Source organism: Ascaphus truei, chromosome 5 (genome assembly GCF_040206685.1).
Source record: "Ascaphus truei isolate aAscTru1 chromosome 5, aAscTru1.hap1, whole genome shotgun sequence".
Taxonomy (NCBI): domain Eukaryota; kingdom Metazoa; phylum Chordata; class Amphibia; order Anura; family Ascaphidae; genus Ascaphus; species Ascaphus truei.
The window spans coordinates 127,901,599-127,915,403 of NC_134487.1; the positions used below are offsets into that span (position 1 = coordinate 127,901,599).

The window sequence follows — 13,805 nt, forward strand, 5'->3', positions numbered from 1 at the left end:
ACACTGCCTCTTTTAACTGTTTGTGCAGGTTTGTCATCACCTGCATGTAACTGTTCATGTTTTTGTAATATACATATCTCCGTACCACATTGTGCGGCGCTGCGGCATATGTTGGTGCTTCACAAATAAACGATAATAATAATAAAAACTCATGTTTCAAGCCCCAAATATAATAGCACAGAATTCCATGTAATACTATAAGGATATGGGACTACAGTGTTTATTCTGAGTCAGTTTTTGTGTGGGACCCAAAGCCATGTTATGATTGTAGTAGAAAAATTAGTGATATACGTAATCTATCACTCACCGCCGTTTTGCATAGTGAAAAAATGTGCACAAGTAAAAAAACAGTTGTAAACAATAACAAAAATAATCCAGGGAATGATTTGATGTTTGGACTCAAGAAAGACTTCTCCCGATTTCCTGTTATATAGGTGTTAGAAAACTCATGACGCTGTATAAAACACTGACATGCAGTAGGACCAGTATCTTAGAGTATTTATTTTTAAATGTATGGTGCTGCATTTCAATAAATATCTAATATCAGCATGGCTAGAGCTAAAGATTTCAGTCATTGTTGAAAATGGTTCAATCCATTACCTACCCATACTGGAGTGCTTAATCTCCTACTAAAACAGGTTCCAATACAACTTACTGTAAGTACTGTAAATCGAATCCAGGTTTGGGTTTTGCAAAGACTGTGCTCTATACGGTGGAGGGTTTATCATTTATTTTTTTTACTCACCATTACTTACTTTGTGTATCTGTTTTTTTGCAAACAATACTTTTTGAAGTGTTGTTAATTTTTGTTTGCCTGTTCATTTGTGATATACATTATCAACCAACCCGACAAATAAAAATGAGAATAATCTGATATGGTAGAGTTGTTATACATTAAAAAGCTGAAACAACTCTACTGCTAAATTGAATATACATGTTTACAATCAATATTAAAAAGAAAAACACTAATAGAACATATCATTTTTAAAATAACCTATTGAACATATTTACCAACAACCATTTATGTAACCCGTTCTGATAAGTAGGAAAATAAATACAAATCAAAATATAAATAATTTTGATTTTTGTTCAAATCAGTAGTGAAAATAAGAAAAAAAAAGAGCTTGAGTGTTCCGATATATTTGAGATGATAAGCAAGCCCGTAACAAATAAACTGTACAATGTATACTAAGATATGCTTTTCAGTGCTAAAATCCTTATTAATTTCTAAAGCTGTTGTAGTAGCTTCATAAAATATAGAAATATTTGGTAAGAACATATTAAGGAGCCCTTTTGTTAGATTCTTTTAAACAATCTTTTTGCTGTGCTCTTTAAATCTTGTTTTTATTACTACATTTACATAGATCACTAAAGACGAAGGCCCTTAGATTTATATGTATTTTATATCTGCAAATGAACCAACTGGCTATAAAACAGTTTGGCTTATTGGAACATTCACATATCATCATATTTTGATGCTCGCAATTTACATAGATTTCCATGCTGCTATCAGGGGTTTATTCATCAAAATGTGATTGTCAAACTAGTACAGGCAGTCCTCGTTTTACAACGCTTTGTTTTACAATGAATGGATTATCCAACACTATGCAATGCATACCTATATTCATTTTTACAACGCCAAAACGGCTTATCCAACGCTCTTACGACGCTTTGCAAAGTTGTTTGTGTATATAATATAGAAATTATATAATATTATATTATTGTATTGTATTATATGTTATGTTTATATATATATATATATATATATATATATATATATATATTATGGTGGGTAAAAAAAGTGACAAAAACCCTCCACAGTAAAGCATAAAGCCACTGTAAATATTACTGTATGTTCATTTGCATGTCTTAGACAGGTCTGCAACCCTGTCTTTCCCCATTGTCACCCAGCATACAGCGCTTCCACTGCAGCAAGGGATTCTGGGAAATGACATGCAAATGAGCACTCAGTGCCACCTTTTGTCTCAAGCTCGTATTACACAAGCCAATCCTCAAGCCAATGCATGCTGTTTTAAACACAGCTTTTAAACAGAGGCTGGGATGAGATGCAAAGCCATTAGACCTACTCACATACATGTGAGTCTAGTCTCAAACCTGCTTGCCATTAAGACCAGCCTCACACTGATGATACCCATCAAGGTTGAAACATGTATGTGAGTAGGTCTAATGGCTTTGCATCTCATCCCAGCCTCTGTTTAAAAGCTGTGTTTAAAACAGCATGCATTGGCTTGAGGATTGGCTTGTGTAATACGAGTTTGAGACAAAAGGTGGCACTGAGTGCTCATTTGCATGTCATTTCCCAGAATCCCTTGCTGCAGTGGAAGCGCTGTATGCTGGGTGACAATGGGCAAAGACAGGGTTGCAGACCTGTCTAAGACATGCAAATGAACATACAGTAATATTTACAGTGCCTATATATATATATATATATATATATATATATAGTATATACACTATATAATTTATGTGTGTGCTGCATATCTTATTGCCTGCGTAAAATATTTGATGTATTTTAATGTTAAAAATGCCTTCAGGAACGGAACCTTTCATTTAAACAGTGTTCCTATGGGAAAACGTGTTTCGCTTTAAGACGTTTCGCTATCCAACGCCATTTTGAGTAACGCATTGTGTCGGATAACTGAGGACTGCCTGTAGTACACTTTAATAAATCAATTCATAGCAGTCCTAGCCTAATAAAAGGCAAACATTGAAATTACGTACATTCACTTTCTATCAAAACTATTTTGATAAACCTGCATTGGAATAAAATCAGTTTTGCTGACTCAGCAAAAGGCAATTGTACAATAATAATGGGGGGGAAATTGCCCAGGAATTGAACCAATATTAAAATGATTTAAGGTTTAATACCCATATTTGCTAAGTGGCGTTAATCTGTAATACACCATCCAGCACGGGAACGTTCTGTTGGATGGACTGCAAAGGTGTCTTTCAACACCAGAAGGGGTCTGATGAACCAGTATAGCTTAGTAAATATGGGCCATAGGGCATATATCAACGGCCACAAGTAAATCAAACATTAAAGCACTTTTCTCAAGTACAACAACCCCCCAAATTGAAGCTCTTGTGTAACGTAGTGTGCTTAAAAGGAGTGCTCTGATGTTGGACTAAATTGAACTAATGGCATTGATGGTTAAATGTGTTTAAAGTACGGTAGGATGCCTTAAAATAATTGTAAAAATATGTTTATTATGGAGATATTGTATTGATGCATTGGGCATATATTCTTCACCTTGCTTTATTCTGACCCTTAATGAATCATGACATGAAGTATGATTAAACAAGATTACCTTATCAGGATAGAATAACTGCTCTTATCCAGGAGACCCCGTTGGTTTGTTTCGAAAACATATTTTTTAAAAGGCGTGAATCCCCTATTATCCCTACTGCCAGAGGGACCGAAATTCATTGCCCTCTCCTTTATACAGAAGCAGTTAAACACGACTGAAATAACTATAAAAGTGGTACAATGCAACATTGCGCCATCAACCACGCGACCAGCGCAATCTCACAAATTTCAATGAAGTAGATTAAAAAGTTTTATTGGTCAATGAAGACTTTGTTACTTTGATATTTCATTCACTTTGTGCATAAAACTTATCATGGGAATCAGCAGCTAAAACCTCAATTTGCACAGTAACAAAAGAGAATATATATAAAATCATATTCCAGTGGTACTTGACCCCAACTAGGCTGAACCAGATTTTCCCCAGCGCACCTGACCTGTGCTGGAGGGGATGTGGACAAAAGGGAGACATGGCCCACATTTGGTGGTCATGTGCAGAGATCCAGAAGTTCTGGTCCATGATCCAGACGCTTCTCCGTGAAACCTCAGGGATCCTGTTTCCCATGGACCCTTTGAGACCACACCAATAGCTAGGCTGGTTTCATCCATTTTGACGGCCGCTAGATGTTCTGTAGCAGCAGCCTGGAAACAGGTTAACGCTCCGGCGAGAAGCACGGTAGTTAGGAGGATAAATACAGTCATGACTATGGAGAAGCTCACAGCCAAGCTCCATAAGAGAATGCCTCAGTTCTGGAAAACCTGGGACCTCTGACTGGTAGCACAGGGCCACGGCGAGGCTTAGGCTGAAGCCCATCGGACACCGCCAGATAGAAAAGACAGAGACCCAGGAGGATCCTACCTCTGCTCCCCTTCCCTCCTTCCCCTACCCCCCCCCCCCCCCCCAACCCCATTCTTTCCTGTCTGTTCGTCTCTTTCTGCTCCCTCCCTCCTTCCTTCCCTTCTTTACCTTGTTAACTAGAAAACTTGTATTGGTAAACATCCTGAAGTAACCAGTCATGAGCCCTTGACACTGTTTAATGTCTATCTGTATTTACAGGTTTCAAATGAAAAGATTTTGGAAAAAAAAAAAACTTCTCATCATGTACTTTCATTTAGACATGAAATAATAATTATAAATAATATGTATAGCACCCTTACTTTTCTATCATCTTTCAGTGTGTAGTCTTGATAAGAATAGTGCAAAAAGATTGCGTCCTTAGAGTACTGTTCCATTTACACTGTGTAGTTACATTTCAGCTGTATGTAAACATGGTGTACACCCCCACTATTTTCCCCTCCCTCTAGGAGCAATACTTCTGTCTTCTTTGGCTTTTGTCGATTTATCTTTTATAGAATCAGGGGCACCTTTGAGGGATGTCATTTTTGCCTTTGAATTCATTGTAATTTTGGAGGCTGCTGGCATCTGTATTTTGTCACTTTTAAGTGAGCTAATCCCGGCTTGTTGGGTTTTTGCTGATGGCGATGTCCTTTGTACTCCGTCCTTTTTGGCTGCAGACTGTTGAAGCTTCACCACAGATAATGGAGCACGCCCAGAAAATGTTGTTTTATCAGTTGTGGTCTTTTTTATTTCCTTTCTCTGAGCTTGAACCGCTATACAAGTAGATTTACTTACGCTGATCGGTAGGGGTGAAGTTGCAGGCAGACATTTAACAGCAGGTTGTGATTTGTATGACAAATGTGGCATTTTTTTATCTACATGTGAAGACACCACAAATGGCTTCCTAGTGGCGAGATTATTTTTATGAATATCTGCCTTTTTACTTTGTTTCGTCTCGTCTTTAGATAATTGTACGTTTGCAGCAGAGGGGTGATTGCTGGGGCTTTTCCAGCTGGATTTTGTTGTTTCTTCAGGCTTTTTAGCATTTGAAGAACCATGCCTAGGACAAGGAGGCGGCGTTGTAATAGTTGGCTTAATGGAACTCACAGCTACTTTTGAAGATCCTGAATGTGGGTGCGAATCAGAAATATTTTTTGATAGCGTTTGGAGTCGTGATGATGCTTTGGGATAAGTCTTGGCTGCCTGCAGCAATTTGCTTTGAGCTGCACGTTGTAACAAGTCTGCAGAAGAAGACTGTGCGTTTGTGGTCTTTTGAGTTACTTTAGATGCAGGAGTCGACCCACTGCTTTTCTGCAATGTGTTTGAAATAGGAGTTGTGGTTCTTGATAGACTAGATGTACAAGGGCTTTTGGCAGAACCATTATTTTGTAAACCTTTGGTAGTAAGTGAAGTAGTGCCAGTTTGAGGAGAAGTGCCAGTTTGAGGAGAAGTCGATTTTTTTGCAACTTTTCTTTGAGGTTCGACAAACAATGGGGATCCTTTTCTTTGTGTGCTTTGGACTTTAGGACGCACCGCTGCAGGCGGTACATGGTTTGCTCCTCTTTGGGAAGTCAGAGCAGGTGAAGGATTATTTCTGGGGTTAGTTTTTGAAGACATCATTGGAGTAGATGCATTGGAATTTGGCTTTCGAGAAGCATCAACAGCAGATAAAGGGTTCATTACAGGAGGCCGTGGAGTTCCTGACACGTTTTCATGTTTACCTCCTTTTTGGAATTGTAGAATTTTTTGCTCTAGAGTTGAAAACTGTAGCACTCGACAAGGATCATATTTCAGCAGAAACCCTTGAAGTGTGTCCCAGCCACCACCTACTCGTACCATGACATGTTTTCCATGTAGCATCTGAAAAATGAAGTAATATGTAAGTACTAAAACTATACATACACATAGAAAAGAAAAACACAGGAGATTACTATTTGAATCCGTCTTCAAATATATTAAAGTGAAACGCCCATTGGAGCTTTGGAGTGTCCAGCATAGCAGATGCAAAGAGAACAGATCATTTCTATTTAACCCTTGGGAGCACAAGCGTGGCTACCTTTAGCTATTCCCCATACATACATACATACATACATACACACTAGATTAAGGAGTGCATAGAGGCAGAGACAAAATTATCATTGCAGAGGCTCGTTGATCTTCAGTTTGGGCGCAATAAGCACTAGAGATGTGAATTAAGATCTTAAACGATTTTGCTTTTTGTGACTATAAAAATGTGCTGGACAGTGCCAGGCCTCAGCCCTATGAATGTCACTTCACGATTTTAATGTGTCTTCTGTGTAATTACTCCATATACCTGCTCTGTAAATGCATTATAATGTTCTGACATTGTACGGCATTATGTTTGGAGTGATGTCAGACCTGTCCCTAATGCTCTGATAAAGCAGTCACAGATAGCATGTCCTTTCATTACCAAGGGCGATTTAATGTGCTGGACTGTTTTTTTTGTTTGGCTTTTTAACTACTTGATGGGAAATATGAGAATCAGGACACCGCTACTTGCCTTTTGAACATGTATGCATAGGAATTAGTATTTATGTTTTAACCCGGTTTGGATGGGCTCACTGTTACCAAGATCCTTTAGGGGTTTTTATACATCCTCAGTTTGTGACGAGTGCCATCTGATCTACTTCCTGTTGCATCTGACAATTTGTTATACATTTTCTTTGGAATCCCTTAAATCGACCAACACCATGCTAAATTTATCGAACTTCTGTTTCTTGCAAATACGTTATGTCCGGACATTTTCCCATAAGAACTGGGGCAGCTTAATGCAGCCACCTTGATTGAACATTATTAAGATTCCCTTTTACAGGATAGTGATGGGTTTATTACAACATCGTGTTTCTCGTATTTCTGCTTGTACTGGACTCTTTCTCACTTTATTTTTTAAGTTAATTTATTTTATAGTGGTTGTTTCACTTTGCGGTTCACACGATACCTCTCTCTTTATCCCAGTTATTCACCAACTTTGTAGGACGAGTTGATTACATTATTTGTGGCTTTTCCTTTGTCTTTCCTTTATCGTTACTATCTGCGCTATGTATCCTGGCAACGCTTTCATGGCCAGCAGGCACTTTGACCATTTTCCTAAATGGTGGTGGAGCCTGCCTCTAGGGAATGCACACATTATACTGTGTAATTAGTATAAATATCCATTATTTAAAAACCATCAATTAGGTTTCCGAGTCTGAAGTTCGGTTTCCTTTTTACTCCCAGCTGCTATGTACTTTCAATGACAATGATGAAATCAATGCTAGAACTTGTCATTAGTACTTGATGTAGCTTAGCACAAGGTTTGGTACATTTAGCATTGTGAAAACATAGTGCTGAATTAATGCTATTTTAAAAATTGTGTAGCATTGTCAGTCGTGTGTCAAATGTGTGTCAGTCGTTACCAGTTACTGAACATAGCAAGAGTGTTAGCACGCTGTTACAAAAGAACAAAATACACAGATATAAGTGCAGACGTTTCTAAAATCAATAGAATAAATAGACTGCGTCTTGGCTCATATAGTTGCTCTACTCACAGGACACTAGAGTATATAAAGGCAGTTGGCAAATTGGGTTGCCACCCATGCAGATGATTGTGAACCGGACCCCCTTTTGAATTCTCCGTCAGCAATGATAGCATAAAAAGAGAGAAAGCTACATAGTGCGATCAAATTGGAAAACGTTATATATTAAAAAAAGGGTAAAAAATGCGCACTTACAATGTGCCAATATAAAATAAGCATGTATCACACAAGGTGAATTGGAGGTATCCCGAACAGCTCACCGCCTCCCTTAGGTGTTTGGCTGGCTTCCACGGCTCTGTGTCCCGAATCGGAGCTTCCCTCTGTGCGCCCGTCTGGATGTGTGACGTCACGGCTGCAGGGTAGGTTTGCTACGGGTCGCCTCCAAGCCCAAAATTGGTCCACTCAACGCGTTTCGCCCAGCTACCATTTATCCATTTATTGCTTGAAAGAATGAATACCAGTGTCTAGTGAATACATTTTGACTGACTGTCACTTTAGCAATCATGTGAAATATAAACATTTAGTGATTATCATATCATAAGTGAGTTCCCTATAAGAAGCTTAGTTGTATCTCCCAAATCCCTTTCCACCTTATGTCAATAGACTAAGAAAACACCTGATATTTAACTTACAAATTAAGATCGGTTTAACAACCAGATATACACTTTAGTTCTAAACATAATTGTTTAATGACATTTCATATTACCCACTAAGGGTTGTTTTGTAATGCATTTATATTAAAAGTTGAAATTTCATAGGAATGTAACATATTTATGTTAGATATATGTCCCCCCATGTATTGATTCTATTGATCATTGTAGCATTTTAGGATTTTTTACTCATGTTAAAGACATGCTGTATCCACTTCTACTCCCAGTGTAATACATGCTGATTTAATTGTTTGATTGAAAGATAAGCTAATTTAGCAGGACAAATGGGTATATAGGAGCCACCAGTACACAATTACTCATACTCCTGACGAAGCCGACAACAGTTCCTGGTAGCTGGGCGAAACGCGTTGAGTGGACCAATTTTGGGCTTGGAGGCGACCCGTAGCAAACCTACCCTGCAGCCGTGACGTCACACATCCAGACGGGCGCACAGAGGGAAGCTCCGATTCGGGACACAGAGCCGTGGAAGCCAGCCAAACACCTAAGGGAGGCGGTGAGCTGTTCGGGATACCACCAATTCACCTTGTGTGATTCATGCTTATTTTATATTGGCACATTGTAAGTGCGCATTTTTTACCCTTTTTTTAATATATAAAGTTTTCCAATTTGATCGCACTATGTAGCTTTCTCTCTTTTTATGCTATCATTGCTGACGGAGAATTCAAAAGGGGGTCCGGTTCACAATCATCTGCATGGGTGGCAACCCAATTTGCCAACTGCCTTTATATACTCTAGTGTCCTGTGAGTAGAGCAACTATATGAGCCAGGACGCAGTCTATTTATTCTATTGATTTTAGAAACGTCTGCACTTATATCTGTGTATTTTGTTCTTTTATTTCCCTACATGCTCCCCCTGGATGTTTTGAGAAATTGCTAAACCTTGGAACCCGTGAAACAGGTCCCACCAGAGAGGTTTTGAGCTGGGTGTTTAGCTATTATATTAATTTTCATCACTTAACACTTATTATTATTATTATTTTCACTTTCATATAGAGTTGTTAGCGCCTTATATCACTTCTTTTCACAAAGCACGCTGTTACACACAGGAAGGACCAGGCACATGGAGGAGAAACAGCATCCTGGCTCATGCACAGACTCTGGGATCCCAAGAAACTAGTTTCCTACCCAGTGCAAGATTCATGTGAATTACTTTCCGGTCTTGTGGTTTAGGAACAAAAATTGAATAGAATTTGAAGTATCTACTACATATTCTTTTATACACAATTATATACATGCAAAACGATTCATATTATGTTGGGATTTGTTTTTAAGCCTAAGGAATAGATCCGTTTTTTAACCCAACATGAAACTGCAAGTTATTAGCCTCTTTACAGAGGTACAAAACATCCCATTCTTAGGGGCCTATGCAGAGAGCAGCGAGAACGCCAATCTCGCCATTTTTTAGCGAAATATGGCTATAGCAAGTTAATAAATGGCGAGAGGAGTAAAAAGCGCCATTTTTTTTTTTTAAAAACTCGCCGCGCGGGTGGCGAGAAGCAATATCTCGCCAGTTTTAAAAAGGGCCGTATGCAGGAAGCCCCGATCACCATCTCGCCGCTGATCGCACCATTAAAATGGAGAGATATTCTCCAAATAGCTCCGCCAACAAAAGTTGGCAAGAAGCTGGAGTTGAGCGGCGAGAGGGACCAGAAAAAAAAAATCATCCCCTTTCCTGGCTCGGATTGATGCCGGGGGGGTTCCACAGCTGATACCCAGGAATATCAGCACCGGAGCCCCCCGGCATACATCCGAGGCAGGAAAAATGCATGTGCAGCCCACTTCATTACCTTAGCGGGTAACCGCTAAGGCAATGAAGGGGTTAACCCACCGTGGCAGCTTTATTGTGGGTAGCGGGGGTGGGTGAAGGGGGTATGTGGCCCTTGGTGTGAGTTTACGGCTTGCGGGGGGGTTGCGGGTGCACTTAACCCCTCAAGGACCGTAGCACTTAATACCGCTACGGTCATGACGGGGGTTAAGCCATCCCGCTACCCCCCATGCAAGCCCTAAACAACCACCATTAGCCCCAATACCCCCGTTCACCCACCCCCACAATGAAAAATAATCACACACAGCAGCCCCACACTAAATTAATAAATGTAAAAGAATAAATAAATAAATGAATATATATATATATATATATATACAGCCAATCAGAATGGCTTTCCTTCAATTGCCTTTAAGATGACGTCATGAAAAGAAACATGGCTGTTCACACATGGTACGGTAGCCAATCAGAGCGTGGGAACTCCATCCCTACTCTGATTGGCTCTAGTACCATGTGTCAGGCTTTCAATGACGTCACATCCTTTCTCCTCACATGGTATACTAGAGCCAATCGGATATCTCACGGGTACCAGGCTGGTGGTTCCACGGGTGACACATGCGGGGATGAAGCGGTGGCCTCACATCTGTGGGGGCACCGTGGACCCGTAGTCTGCGTGGATGAAGCTGTGTGGTCCCACTTCTGTGGGGGCACCGCCTACCCGTAGGTGCGGGGATGAAGATGTGTGGTCCCACTTCTGTGGGGGCACCGCGGACCCGTAGTGAGCACTCGTGAGTTCCCCAGACCCCCGTGGGAACCACCCGAGGCCCCGCAGACACCTGTGGGTCTGACCCGGGGCTCCCAGACATCCTTGGGCCTACCGTGGGAACCCAATTGTGGACCCCGGTGACCCAAGGAGACCACCTGGGGGCCATGGTGCTGGTGGGACCCACCAGCAGGCCTCCAGAACCTGTTTCAAAAGGGCTGCTGGTACCCTGTAGGTCTGTCCAGGTGCCCCGCCAGCCCACCGGGGACTCGCGTGGGGCTGCGCTATGAACCCTGTATGTAAAAGGATAAATCTTTTATTTATGGGGGGGCACAGGGGGTGGGTAATGTATTTATTAAATATAATGATGTTTATTGTGGGTCACTGTATTGTTTTTATTGTGGGTACTGGGGGTGGGGGGGGGTGTTCCCAAACGGTATGTGGGTAGGCCTCCTTCTGGGTACTGGGTGAGGGAGGTTAGGCCTCACGGGGATGGGGGGTTAGTATGGGAGGGTATGTAGGGGTCCCGAGTGGTGGGTGAGGGTGGGTTAACCACTTAATGACTGTAGCGGTTAATAACCGCTATGGTGATTAAGGGTTTAGGGGACATTACTTAGGATGTTTTCATTCTTGTGTCTGTTTTGCAGCAGCGGAGGGGGCATGGGCAGGATGAAGATGAGGATGGCCTTCATCGTGGCAACCGGTAATGGGTAAGTGCTATATGTATTTAATGTCTTTATCCTTGTTTTTTGTATTTTAAATACACAGGGGGTGAATGTTGTTTATTGCAATGTTTATTGGGGGCAATTGTCCCCAAAAACATGCTATTCTGCCTTAACCCTTCATTGCCTTAGCGGCTATACGCTATGGTAATGAAGCAGCATTTCTGTATTTAAATAATATTGTGCAGGATCAGGGGGTCACCTGAGCTTTGATTTGTGGCTCAGAGACCCCCTGCTCACTGTACAATATTATTACAAATACATTGATGCTGCTTCGTTACCGTAGTACATAGCCGCTAAGGTAAGGAACGACTGTTTATTGATATGTGTGTTTTATTTATACTATAGATGTGCAGAGGGTCTCCGGAGCTGAAGCGCTTTAGTTTTAGGTCTGGGGACCCCCTGCTTCCCGAGATACAGGCCCCTTTAGGGGGTGCCGGTATCCCTCTGCTTGGTTTACATGCCGCGGTCACATGATCGGGACCTTTAAATGCAGAGGGATACCGGCACCTCATAAAAGGGTCTGTATCTCGGGGAGCAGGGGGGCCCCGGACCTGAAACCAACGCGGTTCAGCTCCGGAGACCCCCTGCACATCTACACTATCAATAAAAATGGTTTTTCAACAATTTTTAATGTGTCGATGTTTGCGCAGAGAGAGCAGCGGATCTCTCTCTGCTGCAAACACAACTCGCCAGGGGACGGCTTCTCGGCAGCTTCTCGCCAGGCAGCCGTCTCGCCACCGCTTAATAGCCATTATTTCAAATGGTGGTGGCGCATTCATTCGCCAGGGATTCGGCCCTCCCTGCATACAGCGAGCTTAACACGCCAAAAACCTGGCGAATTGAAACCCTGGCGAATGCAATTTTTCGGCCCTTTCTGCATAGGCCCCTTAATGTTTCACTGTAAATGGCAATACACCAGTATCACTTTTTCTTTATGATATTAAAGCCAGATTCCAAATACAATTATTTTATTGCAAGTGACATCCCTTGGCAATTTAGTAATAAAGTAAAAACATACTATTAAACTCAGGAAAAATTGTTTTATGTTCCAGTTCAAATTGTTGTTAAACATGAACATATTTTATACTCCCTGAACTAGAGAAGCAAATAGCGGATATAACATTAAGTTTTTATTTACCAACATAAGCTTTTGAAACCATCCTTATGTTCATATATTAAAATTAAATCCATTATCTTCCACGAATCAGGTAATGCCTCTGGCGTTTGTTAATGAAAAGTAGCATATTTTGCCCTGTGGCAGCACTACAATAGAAAACTTTCTGTTCATTCAAATCCCAAGCTACAGTATAGAAAAATAAGGCAATATTATTTTAATTTTTCTTTTCAAGGAGATCATTATAAATGAAATCTTGCCATTTGATACTGCATAGAGTTGAACTATATCAGGCTTTTGACACTCGCAATATCTATCAATTATATTTTCACAATAGTGCACCTCAAGACATTTTAATGTGATGTCCAGTTATTATGTAATCAATATATTTTCTCAATTTTGGGACACGTACTAATAGTTGCTATGCAATAAGAGGCTATGTGGGACCTTGTCTGATGATTTTTATGGAATAAAGATCTTTTTTGCCTCTGTGAGCCTCCTCCTGTTTCTCCAGGCAGTGCACTGCCTTTTTTCTTCACCTGTTCCTGTTTTGCTTTGGTGGACTGCACGCTATTGAATCTACTGCTGCGGGCTACTCCTATGGACCTTGGATACAAACAGTGAGTTGCTTCTGTGGGTATTCATACCCTTATTTCTCACTGTATGGGACAATGCTTGTACTATTTATTGGTGCTTTATAGCATTAGGTACTAGTCCCTTAACCCTACTAGGGCAATTGTATTATATACACAAAATTCATTGGGAGTGGTCCTGCTACAGACCTTTATATGTTCAAGGGACTTGTTCATCCTGATGCACTGATATTCTACAAAGCTATGCAATAAGAGACCTTACGACCCATTCATTTAAATGGGCCAAAAGGGGTCTTCCAGCACCCCTTAGAAATATATGGGCCAAAATGTATATCTAAGCCGTATAATGCTGTTTTGGTAATTCTGAAGGAATGAAGAATGGTTTAAAATCACCTTTCAGGGGAAAAAAAACCAAAAAAAAAAACCACAGATAGGTCATTAATTCTGAAAATCCTCTGTTTTATATGTAATTTCT

The 13,805-nt window shown here is 40.7% G+C and overlaps 1 protein-coding gene across 3 annotated transcripts in view; it reads right to left on the minus strand.

Annotated features, from left to right (window-relative positions):
* Window positions 1-4,243: 4,243 nt before the first annotated feature.
* GAS2L3 (growth arrest specific 2 like 3) overlaps window positions 4,244-13,805 on the minus strand; it is a 30,676-nt gene continuing 21,114 nt past the window's right edge. For all 3 annotated transcript variants that reach the window (XM_075600680.1, XM_075600682.1, XM_075600683.1), the window contains exon 9: window positions 4,244-6,023. In XM_075600680.1, coding sequence (XP_075456795.1) covers window positions 4,611-6,023 — 1,413 coding nt within the window. In that variant the 3' untranslated portion in view covers window positions 4,244-4,610. The remainder of the gene's footprint in view (window positions 6,024-13,805) is intronic.